At 36.3% G+C, this 22,066-nt stretch overlaps 1 protein-coding gene across 3 annotated transcripts in view; it reads right to left on the reverse strand.

Moving 5' to 3' along the window:
• The window catches only part of INTU (inturned planar cell polarity protein), a 95,794-nt gene that overhangs the window by 61,242 nt on the left and 12,486 nt on the right, over nucleotides 1-22,066 (reverse strand). For all 3 annotated transcript variants that reach the window (XM_058721429.1, XM_058721428.1, XM_058721427.1), the window contains exons 2-3: nucleotides 11,324-11,862; nucleotides 1,737-1,822 (exon numbers count right to left, since the gene is read on the reverse strand). In XM_058721429.1, coding sequence (XP_058577412.1) covers nucleotides 1,737-1,822; nucleotides 11,324-11,862 — 625 coding nt within the window. The remainder of the gene's footprint in view (nucleotides 1-1,736; nucleotides 1,823-11,323; nucleotides 11,863-22,066) is intronic.

A 22,066-nucleotide genomic window follows, 5' to 3' on the forward strand; every position in this document is an offset into this window, starting at 1 on the left:
AGTATGGCTGGTGTCTGCCTGATTGTTAATATTTCGAACACCACCTTGTCTCCATCGATATCTCTCTATCCATTCCTAAGCACTGCTGGTCACTAGCTACCATACTTATTCCAGCACTTTCATTTTGCATTTCCAAAGATAGCTACTTTTACAGAGCATCCATGTATATGTTTGGTGTGTGTGTGCTTTAAGAGAAAAAAGTGAAATAAGGGAAATGTTATTTCTTAGAAAATAAAGAATTTCATCGTAGGTGCCAATATTTCAGAATCTCAAATCATCCTGATCAATCCAGAAAGTTGCTTCATTCTCCCACAGTCTAGCTTTAAAAAAAAAAAGTTTATTTATTTTTGAGACAGAGAGACAGAGAGAGAGAAACACACACACACACACACACACACACACAGAGAGAGAGAGAGAGAGAGAGAGAGAACATGAGCTCACAAGTCAGGGAGGGACAGAGAGAGAGAGAGAGAGAGAGAGAGAGAGAGAGAGAGAGAATGAGAATCCCAAGCAGGCTCTACACTGTCAGCATAGAGCCCAATGTGGAGCTTGAACTCACAAACTGTGAGATCATGACCTGAGCTGAAACCAAGAGACAGACACTTAACTGACTGAGCCATCCAGGCACCCCAGCTAATTCCTGATACTAACAAGAGCAAAGCATTCATAAATAGAAAGTATAGCACTTTAAAAATTCATCTAAGGACCTAAAAATGTCAACTATGATACAAAATGTCAATGCTTAGACTATCAAAATAACTATTATGAAAGAGATTTATTTTTACCTACAAGGAATGAAAAATAATTCACTAAATACCTAAATAAGAGCTTGGGAATAAGGTTAAACTAGATAACAGAAAAAAATCAACAAAATGGTATAGTTTTTAAAATAAACAAAACCACATTTTAAAAAACTTAATAGTGATTTTAATAAATTAGAGAAAAGAAAATTCCATGACTGTTCAAAATGACTTTTCTAGGAACTGGATTTTCATCAACATATATGGTAGTTATAATGACAGGTTAGTCATTATAGATCTTTTTATTATTGTCATTGTTCCTGCTTACTTAGGATAAGTTTTTTTGTTTAATTTTTTTAAGTTTATTTATTTATTTTGAGAAAGAATGAGCAAGCACGAGCCAGGGAGGGGCAGAGAGCGAGGGAAAGAGAGAATCCCAAGCTGGCTCAATGCTCAGCACTGAGCCCAATGTTGGGCTTGAACCCATGAACCATGAGATCATAACCTGAGTTGAAATCAAGGGTCAGACACTTAACTGATTGAGCCACCCAGGCACCCCAGGAGGAGTTTTATTTGTAGATATTTCTCCTCTATTTAGAATCATCTCCAAAAGCTAAAAATGTTAACAAGAGCCAAATTTTTTAAAATAGTCAAGTATGTAGGGGCGTCTGGGTGACTCAGTCAGTTGAGCTTCTGACTTCAGCTCAGGTCATCATCACATGGTTCATGAGTTCAAGCCCTGTGTTGGGATCTGTGCTAACAGCTCAGAGCATGGAGTATGCTTCAGATTCTGTGTCTCCCTCTCTGTCTGTCCCTCCCCTGCTCACACTCTCTCTCTCTCAAAAATAAACATAAAAAAACCCAAAAACCCTCAGTCAAGTATGTAAGTGTAATTCACGTTATACATGGTCATTTTCAGAATCTTAAAAAAAGAAAACAGTACAAGATGTCCTTATTTTTAATTCATCAAAGAATATAGAAAAAGATTGTCCATACCTGCATAGGTCCAGGAATGCAAGACAGAACCCTTTCTATGTTTTCAGAAGTCACATCCACGTCATTCACAGCAACAAGGACATCACCTGAAAACAGAGTAACAAAGGTGGTTGTATGAATATACAAAACCCAAAAAGATCTAGAATTAGAACATTAAAAAGCATCTATTCTGACCTCTTCAAAGTCTATGGAACTCATTATGTATTTTTATACACTTCATTAGCAGCAGAGGTAAGCTCCCACTCCACTCTTTTCTGACAACACAGCCCAACACAGTGCCATAACTAAATACAACCTATGGAGATTTAAAGAGATGAATATTCTCATTTTGAATATAATTTGAGAGCATTATGTAAACTCAAAGGACAAGTACTGCACTTAGCAAAACTGAATCTATTCACTTAAACCCACAGTGAAAAAATTTAGCTAAAATTTTAATTCAATCCATGTGGCATAACTCAGTATGCTGCAGTATTTGCTGTTATTGATCTATGCCTTTGTTTCAAAGGCCCCAATCATAACAAAATGCACAGCACGTTTTGGTAAAAATCGCCTTCTCCATGGCTTTTCTTTAAATGTGTATGTTTATTAAATTTGGTGGCTTTCATAAAGTAAAGATCAATGTTAAAATGGAAATTTACTTTTACAACATAATTAGAGGTAATATCAAAATACCAATGAGCTTTATTAATAGAAATATATACATACAAGGGTTATTTTTTATCATTTCTAATCAATCATATCATTAGGAAATGGACCAAATAATTAATATTCATCCAACAGATATTTATTGAGCACCTACTATGTACCATTTACTGTTCTAGGCACTACAGATAGAGAATTGAATAAAACAGACAAAAATCTCTACCCTCATGGAACTTCATATGCTTTGGGGAAGACAGATAATAAACATGTATATAGATAATAGTGTTGGTAAACAATTCTCCATCAATCTCTTGTGTTTTTGTATATCTTGCAAGCTAAGGCACTGAAAGTCCTTGCTCTGAATTATTTTTTCAAGGATGTTTATGTAGTGAACAGCCTTGGACAACATAGATAATGTTACAGGGAGTAATCATCTGAAAACATGTTTAACAAAGCTCTCAAAGTAGGAACCATACATATATCATCATAACAGGTATGAAAATTAATTTTAGAGTGAGTATAGTATACAATATATTTTTAAAAGTTTAGTAGAAAAATTTCTTTCTTTCTTTTTTTTTTTTTTTTTTTTTAATTTTTGAGACAGAGAGAGAGACAGAGTGATAGCAGGGGAGGGGCAGGGAGAGAGGGAGACACAGAATCTGAAGCAGGCTCCAGGCTCTGAGCTGTTCGCACAGAGCCCAATGCAGGGCTCAAACTCATGAATGACCTGAGCCAAGGTCAAGATAATGTTAATGACCAAGATAAGATAATGACCTGATAATAATATCAGGTCAAGATAATGACCTGAGCCAAAGTTGGACACTTAACTGACTGAACCATGAAGGCGCCCTAAAAAATTTGTGTTTCTATAACAGAAGAGTTATATCCACTTCTCACTCTCCCAGATATTTGTTTTCCTCAAGTTTTTCTCAGCATCTCTGTGACTCAGAAATGGCAGGCTTCCTGGACATCGTATCACTACAGTGGGCAGTATACACTCCAGGAAAGTTCTTTCTCAACAAGGACACAGAAGTCATTAGTATGCACTGTCAAAGGCTAAAAGGAAATGAATTGCATGAATTAGTTTGAATTGTTAGGTAAGAAATGGTCTGTGCTGGTGGAAAATTTTATCGAGATACATTCAAAGTCAAATAAAATATAAAGAGGTGAAACCAGTTTATCACAGTGCTTAAATCTGTTCCTCAATGTAAAATTAATCATTTGAAAATCCATCAATTTCTCAGCATCTACTTAATATCAAATGTGTACTGAAGGGTACCAAGGCCCATGAAAAACTAAATGCCAAAGTTTGTTTACTGTTCTATTTATACTATATACAAAATGAATATACAGGTTAAGAAATTATTTTTAATACAAAACTATTACACATAAATACAGGAAAAAGAAAAGCTACATATAAAAATTTTGCCTTTGGGTGTATGTGCTTTTTCTCTTTTTGCTTAATTATATTTTCTAAACTGTCTACATTAAACAAATACTACCATTACAAAGAGAAAAAATTAAAACTCATTATTTTACCTAAAAATCCCCACTGTGGTAGGTAGATTAGTGGTCTCCTAAAGTTGTCCACATCTTAATCACTGAAATCTGTGAATGTTACCTTACATGGCAAAAGGGACTTTGCAGATGTAATCAAGTTAAGGATGTTGACATTGGGAGATTATCTAAGTGGGCCCAATGTAATCAGAGGGTATTTATAAGAAAGGAGGCAGGAGGGTCAGAGGCAGAGAGAGACTTGAGGATACTATACTGTTGGCTTTGAAGTTGGAGGAAAGGACCACAAGGCAAGGAATTCCAGTGGCCTCTGAATGCCGGCCAAGTAAAGGGACTCTAGAGAATTCAGAGGAATGTAGCTCTATGGATACTTTGATTTTAGTGCCAGAGGACACATCTTAGACTTCTGACTTCCAGAACTGCAAGACGATAAATTTGTGTTGTTTTAAACCACTAAGTTTGTGGTAATTTGTCACAGCACAAATTACCTGCTTAACAATACAAAATGAAAATGAATACACCTGCCTAACAATACAAAGCAGTCTTGGCTAAGCACCAAATGAGAATCAGGAACTATAAATAATAAAGAACAGATCTGGATACACAGGTACATAGAGGTTGCTGGAGAAAAATAATAAATCTTGTTAGAGGAGAAAGACTGGGAAATATGTATGTGCCAGTGGTGTGGGACCAGACTGTGAATTTAAATTGGTCATTTAAATTAGGCTGAATTTGACTTCAGGGAGAAGAGAATCTGGCTTTTCAAACATAGTTACCATACTGCCATTTTATACTTTCAAGTTAATGTATTTGCCATCAAGGTACTTATTGAAAAATTCTTAAGTTTTGAGAGAATTAACTTTACTATGTATTTTTTGAGCTTCAATACCAATCCTTCATTTATAATATGCAGGCATAAGCAGAAAATTAAGGTCCCTCCTAACCTATCATTCTAGAAATCCTTAAATAATGGTGACTCATATACTGTAACTATCATTCAAAAAGTTTGATTAAGTAAAATATCACATTACCTGATGAGGCTGGAAAAGAAATAGTGCAAGGTTTTTATTTCTCATTAAAACAGAAAATAATACTACAGAAATGTTGGAAAAGTCGTTGATGACCCCAGCACTGTAACCATAATTATTTTTGCAAGTTATTTTTAGTCTTTACCTATATTGGCACAAATGAGATATAAAGGAATTTCATCCTTTTAAACCTCTCAAGTCGTAAGAATTCTGATGTTAGTTCGTTGTTTTTATTTATTTTTAATTTATTTGTAATGTTTGTTTATTTTTGAGAGACAGAGAGACAGAGCACCAGTGGTGAGAGGTGGGGAGGGGCGGGGACCAGAGAGAGAGGGAGACACACAATTGGAAGCAGGCTCCAGGCTCTGAGCTGTCAGCATAGTGCCCAATGCGGGGCTCAAACCCATGAACTGTGAGATCATGACCTGAGCTGAAGTTGGCGCTTAACCAACTGAGCCACCCAGGTGCCCCACACTGTTTTTAGATTATAATTTTAATAGTCAAATAACACATACATTTATTAAATTATAATTCAAATAACCATACTCCAGTTTGACATTTTCATGCTTTTTTATTTTTTATTACTAAAAAATGTTTAAATAAATGTTTTTTACCTTTTTTAAAGTTTATTAATTTTGAGAGACAGAGACAGAGACAGAGAGCGTGAGCGGGGCAGGGGCAGAGAGAGAGAGACACACACACACAAAATCTGCAGCAGGCTCCAGGCTCTGAGCTGTCAGCAGAGCCCGACACGGGACTTGAACCCACAAACCATGAGCTGAAGTCGAACGCTTAACCAATTAGCCACCCAGGTGCCCCTTAAATAAATGTTTTCATGCGCATAGTTTTTCCTTCTTTTACATCTGGGGTCAGCAAACTTCTTCTGTAAAGGGCAACATAAGTAAATACTTTAGGTTCTGCAGGCCATATGGTTTTGTTGCAGCAACTACTCAAATTTGCAACTGTAGCTTGAAAGCAGCAATAAACAATAAACGAATGTGGCTGTGTTCCAATACAATTTTATTTATAAACATTAATATCTGACTTTCATAAAGTTTTCTTATGTAATAAAATATTGTTCTTTTTTTTTTTTTTTTAATCATTGAAAAAGTGAAAGCCATTCTTAGTTTGCAGACTGTACAAAAATGGGTGGTAGGCGTGATATGACATGCAGGCCATGGTTTACAGATCTGTTTTAGGTTCTTTTGGATAAGTGTCTCAAAATGGATTAATTGGTTTAAAAAGTACATTGTTGTAGCTTAATCCTTATTTCCAAATTACACTTTGAAAGGATTAAATAATTTCTTTTCTTTTTCTTCAAAGAGAAATCCTTTGGCACTTCCCCACACCTTCAAGTGAACACTACAGCAAGTAAAAGAACTTTGTGAATGGAAATCAGAACTTGTAGGTCACAGCTTTATCACTGACTGCCATTGTTCCTGGGTAAATCATGTAATCCCTTTGGTACTCAGCTGTAGAAGGAATTAACTGCATGAGAAGGTCTCTAGGAAGGCCTAAAAACTCTAAAATTCTACCTTTCCAATGAACTCACTGCTTCTGTTTCTTTCCTTTATGCTGAGTCAAGTACCACAGGCAAAATGTGGGAAAGAAATGTGAGGAAGGAGAGACAAACACAGGAGAGTTCCCTTCAATGAGAAAATTGAAATGTTGCAAGTATTATAGAAGGTGAAAATAAAAATGTGTATCAAATAACAACATGCAAAATATTAAAGAATAAAACCATCCATTATATACTCATAAAAAAAAATCCATCTTTTTAAAAAGCACATCAGGGGTGCCTGGGTAGCTCAGTTGGCTAGGTGTCTGACTTTTGATTTTGGCTCAGATCATGATCTCATGGTTCATCAGATCGAGCTCCACATGGGACTCTGACAGTGCAGAGCCTGCTTGGGAATTTCTCTCTCCTTCTCTGCCTTTCCTCCCCTGTTCATGTGCACTAACATACTCTCTTTCTCTCACTCTCAAAATAAATTAATAACCATTAAAAAAAAACATTTGGTTTAAAAAAAAAAAAAAAGTACTTCAAATGTTTTAACTGGAAACAACCAGAATGTCCATCAACAGTGAAATGGAAATATAATAGTGTACATTCCAATGGAATACTATATAGCAACAACTTGGATATTTCTCACAGATTATAATAAAGAAAATAAACACACGGGAATGCATACCGTATATTTCTATTTATATGAAGTTCAAGAAGAGGCAAAATAAAACAATAAGAAAAGAGGAGGAGGCAAAATCAACTCTATTGATAGAAAACTTGACTTTCAGATTACCTTTGGGAGAGGGCATTAACTGGGAGGAGGCACCATGGAGACTTCTGGGTACTGGAAATGTTCTATATCTTGATCTGGGTGGCAGTTACACAGGTATATACATATGACAAAATTTGCTGAATGTACACTTAAGATTTGTCCATCTTATGAATGTATGTTATACCTCAAAAAGATTTTTAAAAAGCAAAAAAGAAAACTTCAAAAAATTTAAAAGAGAAATAGCACAATATGTCATACAAAAAAAGCTATTCAGTGATCACAGGTGAGAACATTAGAAGTTACATAATAAGAGCTTAAAATAAAAATTTTAGGGATACCTGACTGGCTCAGTCAGTACAGCATGTGACCTTTGATCTTGGGGTTGTAAGTTGTTTTTTTCTAACTTTTTTTCAATGTTTATTTATTTGAGAGAGAGAGAGAGAGAGGGAGACTGAGCATGAGTGGGGGAGGGGCAGAGACAGAGGGAGACACAGAATCAGAAGCAGGCTCCAGGCTCTGAGCTTTCAGCACAGAGCCTGAAGCGGGGCTCAAACTCACAATTTGTGAGATCATGACCTGAGCCGATGTTGGGACACCTAACCAACTGAGCCACCCAGGTACCCCTCAGGGTTGTAAGTTTGAGTCCCATATTGGGTAGAGAGATTATTTAAAAATAAAATCTTTGAAATAAAAAAATAAAAACTTTGTGTTATTGTTGAACTGAAACAATCTGCAGGGGTGTATGTGTCTAGAATATTAATGTGTGATTTCTCTAACTCTATTCTTCCTAATCCTTAAAAAAACACCTAGTTAAACAAAAATGGGTCATCTTGAAGAAGAAAAAGTCACCAAGGTGACATGCAGTTTCTAGGGTGTAGGCAAAAAGAGGATTTGCTTTGGTCTGGGGATGGAGGCTGGTACTGGTAGTCAAGAAGCAATCAGCTTTCAAACTTTAAGAAAAACTCAGAAATAAAAATAAAAAATAAAGATGCAAGTCGGTAGTAAGAAGAGCAAAAATGGCACTGAAAAATGCAGCAAAATCCCCAAAATCCAGGTACAGAAGAATCAGAATAGAATAGAGTTCTGCTGTCTTGAAAGGACAGAATGAAGAGTCACCAGTCTCACTGTCTTGGCTAATGGACTTTAGGCAAAGGAGGGTCATCCTCCAGCTAGACAATAGCAGAAGTCACCCAGCAAACTGCGTTACCAGGACAAAGTTTTCATGATCCTCCTGCCTATAGGGTTACCTCAGAGCTCACCCACAGACTTCAGTGTGAAATGAAAGTATGAAAGAAACAAATGAGAAATTCCATTTTGTGGGATTATCAAACTGACCATGACATTAAAATAGTCTATTATTTATTCCCAAAGTATCAACTTTATTTTTTTTGTAACTTTAAAAATATATAACATAATCATAAAATTAAAAATCTGAAAAAATAGAGAAACAAATCAACCATAATGTATCCACACTAACCCAACACTATTAGCATTTTGCTGTATTTCTATTTACATCTAATTGTTTTTCCTACACATATTTTTTACAGTTTATGCATTTATTCAATAAATGTTTTTGAGGGCTTATTTATCAACCAAGTGTTTTGCTATGCACCAAAGATGAAATAATCATTTTATTCTGACAATTTTTTTAACCTATTAGTAAATCATAAATGCTTCCATTATGGAAATGAAATCATGAACCTCATTTTTCTAACTTTTTATTGTTATTCAATACACATGCAGAAAAGTGCACAAATTGTAGCATTACAACAATAAATGATCAAAAACTGAACACATCCATGTAACCACATTCAGGTCAGAAAGTACACTACCAGCATCCTGGGTATCTTTAATTATTTTAAAGATTAACAACAGGACTACCTAGTAGTTTCTTCCTCTCTATAGTTCATTCTCTTTCTTCCCATACAGTTGGTGCAGAAAGATCAGGCCTAGAGGTAAGGCCTAGGTATTAGGAGTGAAGATCAGGGGAAAGAAAACATGGAAGCACATGCTCACTGACCATAACCACCTTTCTACTAGGTTTCAAGAGGAATGAGTAAAAAGAATTTTAGAGATTTGTCTATAAATCAGTCCAAGTAGGTCCCGAGCAGAGGCCCCAGATAAATACAGACAGTATATTAGCTGGAGTTTCCCATCACGTGGTACCTAGAATTATGGTGGTTGGCAACGACCAAGCAGGATTTCATAAGCATGAATCCTGGCCTCCTCTGATAGAATGAAAAGAATAAAACTTAGACATATTTTACAAAAAAGAAAGCTGAGGACCTGAGAGAATGTAAGCATGCATTAGCTTCTTTTCCAGCTATCCGTTGCTGCATAATGAATGACCCCAAAACTAAGTTGTTTAAAACAACAACCACCATTTATTATCTTTCCTGGTTCTGGGGTTGACTAGCCAAGGGTCTCACTCAGGGTTCCTCACAAAGTTGCAGGCAGCTGGGGCTGGAGTCATCCAGAAGACTTCTTCACTCATGTGTGGTAGCTGATGTTGCAGGGTGGCTGAGGCCTCAGCCAGAGTACTACTCATGGCCTCTTTGTGTACACCGGCCTTGCTCCTGTACAGAATGGCAACTAGATTCCAAGAATACAAGGCAGAGGCTGCATCACCTTTTATGATCCTACCTCTGAAATCACATAATACTATTTGAGCTGTAGTCACAGGCCCATGACAGGAGCCAGGGGGTATAGGCGGTGACACAAACACTGTAACTCTCCATGGGAGGAGTATCAACATTACTTTGTAAGATGAGAACGTGGAGATCTTGTTGCAACCATTTGGAACACACACTGCACAGATGCTCATCCTATATGATTCATCCTCGTAAACCCCCATGATGGCACTATTCATACTATGTGAAACTGTCTGCCTGTTTCTGACTCATCTCTTCCACCATAGTATGAGCTTCCTAAGAGGAGTAACTAGATCATTAGAGTAATCTTTGTATTCCTGACACTTAGCAGATGCTCAAAAATTTAATGAATCAATGAACAAACAAATGCAACTCAGACTTAAAGAAATATTTTTTAGGTGCGCCTGGGTGGCTCAGTCAGTTAAGCGTCCTACTTCAGTTCAGGTCATGATCTCGTGGCTCGTGGGTTCGAATCCCGCATCGGCCTCTGTGGTGACAGCTTGGAGCCTGGAGCCTGCTTCGGATTCTGTGTCTCCCTCTCTTTTTGCTCCTCCCCTACTTGTGCTGTTTCTCTCTCTCTCTCTCTCTCTCTCTCTCTCTCTCTCTCTCTCTCTCTGTCTCTCTCAAAAATAAACATTAAATTTTTTTTTAATATTTTAAAAACATGTTTCTAAAGTATCTATAAAAGTTCCTTTATCTAAATCTTATAGGCTGAGTCAACCTAAAAGACTGTCAGCTTTTAGGTTTATTAATAATTTTTAAGTTTCATTAAGAATATATTCTCACATCTGACTAATATAGCTTTCCCTAAGTAATAAAGTTGCTACTGATGCAACCATTATATCCAACAGCTAAAAATGTATTAGCAACACAAAATGCTCACTTTAATATATATTCAGAATAACTTCGGGATTTATTTTTTTCCCTTGAAATTGATGAGATATTTTATGACAAGCACCCTTGAAAGGAAATTTACGTATAACATCACTGTGGCTAAATATGCCAAATGAAACAATTTAAAACCACTTCAAGAACTTAGTGTACTCAAGTGCAAACATACAATTTAAAAGTATTTTTATTCATAAATTACATATTATTTTATGCTATTGGGTATAGGTCATTCAAATCTAAATTATCACTGTAAAATCAACTTATTTTCTTTTTCTTGTCAGGAAATATAACCAAGATGAAATAAAATTATATAATTCAAAACTGAAAAATTAGTTAAGCTATTCCTTGGCCTAAACAAGGCACACACACATTCAACTCACCAAAGTACTTATTTAAAGAACACTATGCCTTGCAGTACACCAATGCTTAAACAATTTCACTACTGTCCCAAATATCATCAAGCAGTCCTTAATCTGTTGAGACTTTGGATATAATTCTGTTTTGATCACATGTCTCAAAAGGCATTACTAATCATGAATCTCTGCAAACAAGAACAGATGTTCACCAACAGCACTTACCAATTAATATCTGACCACTCTTCATAGCAGATCCTCCTGGCAATAGGCCATGGACCACAAGTCTCTCTCCACTGCCCTGTTTTCCATTTTTTTTCCAGCTCCACTTGGTCTGATGAATAATCCCAACCAGTACTTCCAGAAGCTTCAGCTGCTCTTTGGCTTTGGTCACAGTTAACTTTTTGGGGTTTACATAAATATTCACGTCTTTGTATCGCTGTTGGACAACCACTCCTGTTTTCTGGTTGGACTGATGCTTTAGAATGGACACTGGTTCATTGTCATTGCTATTTTTTTTATTGTAGCGCTTGGGTAAAAGGCTTTTACTTTTTAAAATTTTCGTAAACCGCTTGAGTTTAGGTTCATACTTTTTTCCTTCTTTGTAATCATCGTCTTCAATTATAATCTCATTTTCACTAAACCTGACATGGTTCACAGTAGGAGTCTCAGGAAGAAGGCTTTCTTCTTCATCCTCACTCAATTCCAAATAAAATAATTCTCCATTTTTCCGCACACTGTCCAGCCATTCAGGTTCAACATCACTATGAAAAAGAGAAAAGATAATCTGAATAGCAGCCAACATAAGAAAAATAGCTACGTCTTTTGGGCACAGGTGGTACAGAGAGGTGGGAGGTGGTGAAAATTCTTTGATTCTTTCAAAGTCTCCTTGCTATTTCTAATTTATTGTAAACATCAACATTATTTCCTAGGATGCTTTTTGTAGAGTCTTGAAGTTCAAGTGGGGTTGGAGGACAGGGATCAAAAAGGCACCAGTGATAGAAAAAAAAAAAAAAAAAAAAAGGAAATGGCCTCCTTCTAGAATCTAAGGGTATTTTTTATTATTATTTTAATTCAGCCTCTGTATGGTTATTGTTCACTTTAGACATTTCACTGGATAATAATTTACATTAATAGTTGAATATGCAATTATATCCAGACATAAGCCATTTGGAAAATGGACACAAAAACATCGTATTTGCACAGAAATAATTCATCGTGGCTGTCATGTTAAATGAAAGCTAAAGCCTACCACTATTAATAAGATTTGTTTATACAATAAACTTCCAAAAAAAGAAACATTCACCTCACCATAAAATCCTTGCTCAAAATGACCAGTTTATAATCAGTTAGTAACGATTGCTTCCATAACTTATAATTTCTGTAAAACTCCTTTTTGTGAATAATTATAGTAAGAAAAGTAAACCACATATTACATAATTTGTCACGTGATTGCTTAAAAAAAAACCTTTTAACTGGGAAGTAGGCCACTGAAAAAAGCAAAAGTATTGCTATTAAAATGACTGAAACAGCGTTAAAAAACAAAATGCTCAGCTTAAGGTAACAAACCTAATCATGAACTCTACCCTGCCTGTTCAATGTTATGAACACCTTACCTTTCAAACTGCTATTTTTAAAAGCAAAACTGGTTACAGTGAAAAATATAATATGTAAAGAGAGTCTTTCCGAAACATCAGCTATAATATCCTGATGTAAAAGGGTATAATTTGTGTTCTAATCATTCCATCAAACAGACATTTCTGTTTCTGCAGTGTTTATTAGCAACTCTGGTTCTTTTAAAAGTTAGCTATCTCTCTAAAAACTATGAAAATTAACCTCCTAAAAATGTACTCTTCTCTTACACAACTCTGAAACTAACCACTGATCTCATTTGTGGTTGGTCATTAATACATAATTTTCAACTATATACTAATGGCTAAAAAAAGGCATAACTAGTCCCAAATATCAAATGTGTGGCATCATTTTGGCACCACTTAGCACCAGGTATTAACCATTTATCAGTTGGTTTAACCACATCTATCTGCATCCACAGAAATTAGTATTTAATAACTCTGCAATTCAACTCTGAAGATTCTAAATAAATGTCTCCAACCATAAAAAACTTAGATAACCATGTATCATAATTTAAAATGGCACAATGTACATATCATGATTATATACAATTACTTATGAAGATATGTATCGATTTAAAAAAATGAATGAAATTATTTGCTTTATAATCTCACTCTTTTAATATGGTATGTTATTTGTATTAGAACATGTGACCCCAAAGAAATATTTTTCTCCCTATGCTAAACATGAAGATGTTTCATCTTAATCTCTAAAATTTGAATGTGAAACCATTTTTAGGCTATAACTTAAAGACCTTTTTAGGTGGGGGACAGGGGGCACAGGGCATTTTATCATGAGCAAATTAACAGTGCCAGGCGCTTGTAAAGTACTAGAATTATAATGATTAAAACATCAGTTCCTTCCCTTGTCTTGTGGGGAAGAGGAAGTGAGAAAGAATTCACAACAATAGATAGAGGTCACCTAGTTTAGCCTGGGAAGGGGGGTGAGGTTGGGGAGAATTTCTAGCAGAGGAAACACAGAAGTTAAGTCCTAAAAGAGTAAGTTGCTGGGAGGAGGTATGGTGGGGGTTAAGGGGAAGAGGAAAAGAGAATTCCAAGCAGAAGTAACAGCATAAGCAGAAGCCTTGAGGGACAGTCTCCATGGCCTATGTGGACAACTAAAGCTTGTTGATGGTTGCCAAAGTAAGGATAGAGGGAACATACCTCAGCATCATAAAGGCCTTATATTAAAAACCCACGCTAATATCATCCTCAATGGGGAAAAACTGAGAGCTTTCCCTCTACAGTCAGGGACAAAACAGGGGAATGCCCACTCTCACCATTGTTATTTGACAATGTAGTGGAAGTTATAGCCTCAGTAATCAGACAACAAAAAGAAATAAAACGCATCCAAATCAGCGAAGAAGTCAAACTTTCACTATTTGTAGACAACATGATACTCTATGTAGAAAACCCGAAAGACCACCAAAAATTGCTAGAACTGATTACAGTAAAGTAATAGGATACAAAACCACTGTACAGAAATCTTTTGCATTTCTATACACCAAATGAAGTAGCAAAAAGAGAAATCAAGGAATTGATTCTATTTACAACTGCACCAAAAACAATAAGATACCTAGGACTAAACCTAACCAAAGAGATAAGAGATCTGTATGCTGAAAACTATAGAAAGCTTATGAAAGAAATTGAAGAAGACACAAAGAAATGGAAAAACACTCCATGATCATGGATTGGAAGAACAAATATTGTTAAAATGTCTGCACTACCCAAAGCAATCTATAATGCAATTCCTATCAAAATACCACCAGCATTTTTCACAGAGCTACAATAAACAATCCTAAAATTTGTATGGAACCACAAGACTACCCGAATAGCCAAAGCAATCTTGAAAAAGAAAAGCAAAGGGGGAGGCACCACAATTCCAGACTTCAAGATTTATTACAAAGCTGTAGTGATCAAGACAGTATGGTACTGGCATAAAAACAGACACAGAGATTAATGGAACAGAACAGAGAACCCAGAAATGGACCCACTATTATACAGTCAACTAATTTTTGACAAAGCAGTAAAGAATATCCAATGGAAAAAAGACAGCCTCTCCAACAAATGGTGTTGGAATAACTGGACAGCAACATGGAAAAGAATGAAACCAGACCATTTTCTCACACCATACATAAAAATATATTCAAAATGGTTGAAAGACCTCAATGTGAGACAGGAAACCATTAAAATCCTAAAGGAGAACACAGGCAGCAACCTCTTTGATCTGTGTCGTAACAACTTTCTCCTGAGGCAAGGGAAACAAAAGCAAAAATGAACTATTGAGACTTCATCAAGATAAAAAAATCTTTACAGCAAAGGAAACAATCAACAAAACTAAAAGGCACCCTTCTGAATGGGAGAAGATATTTGTAAGTGACATATCAGGTAAAAGTATCCAAAATCTATAAAGAACTTAACCAAACTCAACACCCAAAAAACAAATAATCCAGTTAAAAGTGGGCAGAAGACATGAATAGACATTTTTCCAAGGAAGACATACAGATGACCAACAGACACATGAAAAGATGCTTGATATCACTCATCATCAGGGAAATACAAATCAAAACTACAATGAGATATTCTTCACACCTGTTAGAATGGCTAAAATTAACAACACAGGAAAATAACAGATGTTGGCGAGGATATGGAGAAAGGGGAACCCTCTTACACGGTTGGTGGATGCAAATTGGTACATCCACTCTGGAAAACAGTATGGAGGTTCCTCAAGTTAAAAACAGAATTACCCTACAATCCAGCAACTGCACTACTAGGTATTAACCCAAAGGATACAAAAATGCAGATTTGAAGGGATATATGCACCCCAATGTTTACAGCAGCATTATCAACAATAGCCAAATTATGTAGAGTCCAAATGTCCATCAACCAATAAGTGGATAAAGAAGATGTGGTGTATATGTATGTATATGCGTGTGTGTGTGTGTGTGTGTGTATATATATAATGGAATATTACTCAGCCATCAAAAAGAATGAAATCTTGCCATTTGCAATGATGTGGATGGAGCTAGGTATTATGCCAAGCAAAATAAATCAGTCAGAAAAAGACAAATACCATGATTTCACTCATATGTGGAATTTAAGAAACAAAACAGATAAACACAGGGGGAAAGGAAGAGAGAGGGAAATCATAAAACAGACTCTTAACTATAGAGAACAAACTGAAGGTTGCTGGAGGAAAGGTGGGTGGGGAATGGGCTAAATTGGTGATGGGTATTAAGGAGCGAACTTGTGATGAGCACTGAGTGTTGTATGTAAGTGATGAATCACTAAATTCTACTCCTGAAACTACTATTACGTATACTGTATGTTAACTAACCAGAATTTTAGTAAAATCTTGTACACAAAACAAAACAAAGCTAGTTAATGGTTGCCAAAGGTGGGGCGTGACAGGAAAAATAGTCAAGTCCTCATTTTGCAAGACCTTTTAGACCATGGCAAGGGGTTTGGATTTTGTAGCATAAGTAAGAGGGCATCAATGAAGACTTTTAGGTAGAGATTTAGGTGTCAGATATCCCTGGATAGATCTACTTTGACAAGAGAATGGAAGAAGAATTTAGGTAGATAAGACTCAAGTCAAGAGAATGGTTAGGGAGCTGTTTTAGTAGTCCAGGCCAAGAAGGTACCTAAAGCAATGGCAGAAAACATGGAAAGTAAGAAAAACATTTGAGAAATGCTTAAAAATCACTGGACTTTGAGACTGTTTACATGAGATGATGAGAGAAGGAAGGAATTAATGTCGACTAGATTTCTAGTTGGTGACTTTATTTTCATGCATCTTTTTATACATACATATGCACAGACTTATTTTATATAAATGTGACCATAACTATAATACATGTTATCTTCCCTACCTACTTTTTACTGACATAAACAATATATCCATGATACCCATGTTCTTAAAATCATAAAATCATGTAAAAACATAAAGAGGATTATTCTGTCATTGTTTTTGAAAAACCAGAATTATTATATACTCTTTATATATGTGATTGCAATTGCATATATTTTTCAAAAGTGCACATACATATGTATATGTATATATACGTACATACCTTTATCATTTATCACTGAACACTACAGTTTAGAAACCCCTAATGGTTGCATTAAACCCTATCAAGGATGTAGCACTTCTGGTCATTCACCTCCTGATTAGCTTTGTGTTCAGTTTTTGTTTTGCTCTTATGGATGATGATAGAGCAACCACATATTTATATTTATATTTATATTATTTATATTTATGATTATACTTATATTTATACTTATATGTTTTTACCCAAAGACCATATCAATTCACATTTCCACCAGCAATGAATGAGATCCTTTTTCCTCACCTCTAAATTTAAATAATACTTCACTTTAAGAGGAAGAAGAAATTAAAAGAAGAGAGATAAGTGGAACAGGACTAAAGACAAGGAAATGAATGTATGAGACTCTGAAAACAGAAGGCAACATGTATAGTAAAAAGAAAATGAACTGAGAAGTCACAAAGACCTGGATTCAAATTCTGTTCTATTGACATTTTTACTTTTCTAAGCTTTACCTCATCTCTTCTGGAAAACAGATTATAGCAACTTCACATGGCTGTTACTAACAGTAAATTAAAAAATGTTAGTTCCTTTCCTCTTGCTTGGCAGAGTCAAAAATGTAGAGAAACTTACAACTTTATTAGATACAGCACTCATACTTCTACACTCTTCCAACCCCTGGCAATAAATGAAGATGTCTCCAGTGATCTCTACTTGCTGGGTTCCAGCCTAAGTGCTGTTGGCATAAAAAGCAAAAGATGCTGCCTCTATGGCTCCCATAGTTCAGTATTCCTGGAAAGCTCCTTATTCCTACTCTGAATGATTAATTCCTATTTAGATGCATCAAGAGCATAACTGATTAAGTGCTAGAAAGCTTAACAGAGTTGTAAAGACTGTACTCCAAACTAGTTCTAACAGGAGAGGGTATATTAAAAACAACTACAAGGATGGGGCGCCTGGGTGGCTTGGTCGGTTGAGTGTCCGACTTCGGCTCAGGTCATGATCTCACAGTCCGTGAGTTCGAGCCCCGCGTCAGGCTCTGTGCTGACAGCTCAGAGCCTGGAGCCTGTTTCAGATTCTGTGTCTCCCTCTCTCTGTGACCCTCCCCCGTTCATGCTTTGTCTCTCTCTGTCTCAAAAATAAATAAAAACGGGGGCGCCTGGGTGGCTCAGTCGGTTGAGCGGCCGACTTCGGCTCGGGTCATGATCTCACGGTCCGTGAGTTCGAGCCCCGCGTCGGGCTCTGTGCTGACAGCTCAGAGCCTGGAGCCTGTTTCGGATTCTGTGTCTCCCTCTCGCTGACCCTCCCCCGTTCATGCTCTGTCTCTCTCTGTCTCAAAAATAAATAAAGGTTAAAAAAAATTTTTTTTTAAATAAATAAAAACGTTTAAAAAAATTAAAAAACAAAACAAAACAAACAAACAAAAAAAAACAACTACAAGGAAAACCCAACCTTTCACTGCAACTATTATTCATAACAAAATTAAAGAAATTATTGTTACATGTTTATACTCCCTACTCCAGGAGATGGAGCTTAATCTTTCCTCCCCTTTAACATGAACAGGACTTAGTGACATGCTTCCAAAGAAGAGAGTATGGAAAGTGAGAAATAGTAACTTCACAGTGATGAAACCTTGCAGACATTACCTTAACCAAGTGATGGAGGTTATGAAAAACAAGGAACAACTAAGAAACTGTCACAGACCAAAAGAAACTAGGGACACTTAATAACTAAATGCAATATGCTACCCTGGATTAGATCCTAGAACAGAAAAAGGACATGAGTAGAGAAATGGTGAAATCCAAATAAAGTCTGGAGTTTATTTAACAGTACCGTACTAACGTTAATTAATTTCTTAGTTTTGGCAAATATACCATAGCTGTGTAAGATGTTAACATCAGGGGAAACTGGGTGAAGGATATATGGGAACTCTGTACTATGTTTGCAACTTTTCTGAAAATTTAAATTTATTCCAAAAAAATGTTTATTTTTAAAAAGGCATTAACTCTAGCTGCTTTAATTCAGATTTTTATAATATAAGAATGCTTTAATCTCTTTTCTGAGATCCAATGGTACAAGCTGCAAAGTTGTCATTGTGTAAGTGTCTTTCAGTGAGATTACTTTGTTTATTCTACTTGTTTTCTAAACAGAAATAACTGTATATTCAGTCTGCTCATAAAGTTTGAGAACACTTTAATTGGTTTTCAAGGCTCGGATGTAGTAAACATGAGTAGAATCCTTCTTCCCAAAGACAGACTTGCTAATTTGCAAATAAGCAAGTTCACTTACATAAACTGTAACATAACTATATTAAAGAAAATGAACTTCAGATAAGGCAAATAAGTTTCTCAATTCATATTCAAGAATTCTATACTGATACTAATTTTTTTATTCTAAATTATTGAATCTCTCAGGTCTTTATATTGTCAGTATTTTTCATCAATTGGTAATATTAGAATTTTCTTAGCCATCACAAGAAAAGTTATGAACAGTCAAACCTACTGGTTCATTTCCTGAAGGAAAACAGACTTTTGCTACTACTCCAAACCTGTTACAGAATTTTTTTTTTTCCTTTTTAGTAGGCAAAAGCACACCAAAGTGGCCAACACACATAGTTACATGGTGCTAATATGCACAGCAGGACAATTCTAGGGACAGAGAAAAACCACACACAATAAAAACATCATGACAAATGAATACCATTGCTCTCTGGTGTTTGTTCAGTACTGGTCTATCCATGCTTTTCTGTGCTCTGCCTACCAGCAATATCTAATTTTCACCTATGAAGTCTTTTGATTGTTTTCTAAAAGAAAGCCATAATTTTAATGGTTAAAATCTGTCATAGCAGCTTGAAGGGTGGGGAACCGGGGATGGGCTGGTATTCTTTCTAGCCTAGCCACAGTCACCATTTACAAACGTAAAGCATATTAGAGAAAAGGAGGGGATCAATCAGTAAACTAGTCACTGTGTACTCACTGCACGAAATAAATTTTTACATCATGAACACATCTTCGTTGGAACTATGCTAATGACCCTGTTCCCAGGACCACATTCCCTACCTCCAACTCTTTCAGCTTAATGGAGCATGTTACATATCACTAAGTTTAGAGATAAGATCTGACCCTGAAATCATAGACCAACAAAAACATTTTTTGATAGGGCATTTTTGTACTTTTAAAGACGTCAGACAGACAGAAGGCTCATCACCTAGCTTAAATGCAAGTGCCAAAACAGAGGAACAAAAACTGCTATAAGAAAGTCAAGTTTGGAGAAATTAAGTCTAAGAGGTGTCAAAAAAGGCTGTAGGAGAAGGTAGCACTTAAGTGGGACACTGAATGATTTTGACAAGATAGGAAGCAAAGGTCTTTCAGAGAAAACAAAGTAGGTAAAAGTGTAGGTGTGAAAGTATACAATATGTATGAGAGAGGGTGTATATTTCTGTGTAGTAATGTTATGTACTGAATGTTTGTGTCCCCTCAAAATATATATGTTGAAACCCCACCACTCAATGTGATGGTATAGAGATGAGACCTTTGGGAAGTAATGAGGAGTAGATGAAGCCATGAGGATGGAGCCTCGTGAATGGGATATGACCTCCTAAGAGTCTTGAGAAAGCTTGTTCATTCCCTCTGCTCTTTGCCATGTGGGGGTACAAATGGAAGTCATCAATCCACAACTTGGAGGAGGGTTCTCACCAGAACCTGACCGTACTGGAACAGTGATCTAGGACTTCCAGCCTCCAGAACTGTGAGAAATAAATTTCTGTTGTTTATAATCTACTCAGCCTAGGGGCACCTGAGTGGTTCAGTCAGTTAAGTGTCTGACTTCAGCTCAGGTCCACGGTTCATGGGTTCGAGCTCCTGTGTCGGGCTCTGTGGTGACAGCTCAGAGCCTGGAGCCTGCTTTGAATTCTGTGTCTCCCTCTCTCTGCCCCTTCCCTACTCATACTCTGTCTCTCTCTGTCTCTCAAAAATAAATAAACATTGAAAAAATAATTTAAGCTACTCAGTCTATGCTCTTTTTAAAATAGCAGCCCCAGGTAAGACAAGCAAGAATATAGGTAGCTTTAAAGAAGGAAGATCATCAAAACTGAGATCAGAGAGGCTTGGGACAGATTTAAAACAGCTTTAAAAGCAAATATGGAATTTATTTGGGAGGCCACCAAGCTTTTGAGTACTATAGAAAAATGATTTAGTATACTCTTTTTTTTAGAACCATTTTAAGTTCATAGCAAAATTGAGCTAATGGTACAGAGATTTCCAATATACTTTCTTCTTCCTACATGCACAGCCTCCTCCATTATCAACATCCCCCACCAGAGGGATACATTTGTTACAACGGATAAACCTATATTCATACATTATAATTACCCCAAATCCACAGTTTACATTAAAGTTCATTCTTGGTGGTGTATATTCCATGGGCTTAGGGAAATGAATAATGACATGTATCATCCATCACTACAGTATCATACAGAGTAGTATCACTACCCTAACACAATTATCCTAGTATTTTAAATTTTAAAATAAAAACCAGAATAAATGAAGGCCCGTAAAGCTTCTCAATACCAGGAAGATAGTTTTCATGTTAAAGGAAAGCACATAGGGGACTTCTTTCTTCTTTTGTGCATATTTGAAAATTTTCAGGAAAAAAAAGTTTGATTAAAAGGAGGAAAAGCACATCTTTAATAGGTCACCTATACAAAGATTTCAGAGAAATGCTTGCACATTCAGGCTTTAGCTTTCTCTTTAGCCACACTGCCTCTTAGAATACATAGCATTTTCCATCCTGGAGATATGGAGGACGTTGGGAAACCTCTGATGAAGACGAGAAAACTTGCTACAAGAGGCAACTCTGGAGCACCTGGGTGGCTCAGCTGGTTGAGCATCTGACTCTTGATGTTGGCTCAGGTCATGATCTCACTGTTGTGAGACTGAGCCCCACATTGGGTTCTACACTGACAGTGCACAGCCTGCTGGGAGAGTGGGAGAGAGAGAGAGAAAGAGAGAGAGAGAGAGAGAGAGAGAGAGAGAGAGAGAGAGAGAGAGAGAGAGAGAGAATCTTAAAGCACGCTCCAGGCTTAGCACAGAGCCTGACAGGGGACTCAATCACACGACACTCAGATCATGACCTGAGTGGAAGTCAAGAGTTGGACACTCAACCAACTGAGCCGCTCAGGCACTCCTGTACACTTTAAATACATGAAGTTTATTGTATGGTAAAAAAATCTCAGAAAAAAACTGTAAAGGACATATTTCCCTTCTTCTCCAGTTATTCTTATTTTCAGTGGA

This window comes from Neofelis nebulosa, chromosome 3, assembly GCF_028018385.1.
Source record: "Neofelis nebulosa isolate mNeoNeb1 chromosome 3, mNeoNeb1.pri, whole genome shotgun sequence".
Taxonomy (NCBI): domain Eukaryota; kingdom Metazoa; phylum Chordata; class Mammalia; order Carnivora; family Felidae; genus Neofelis; species Neofelis nebulosa.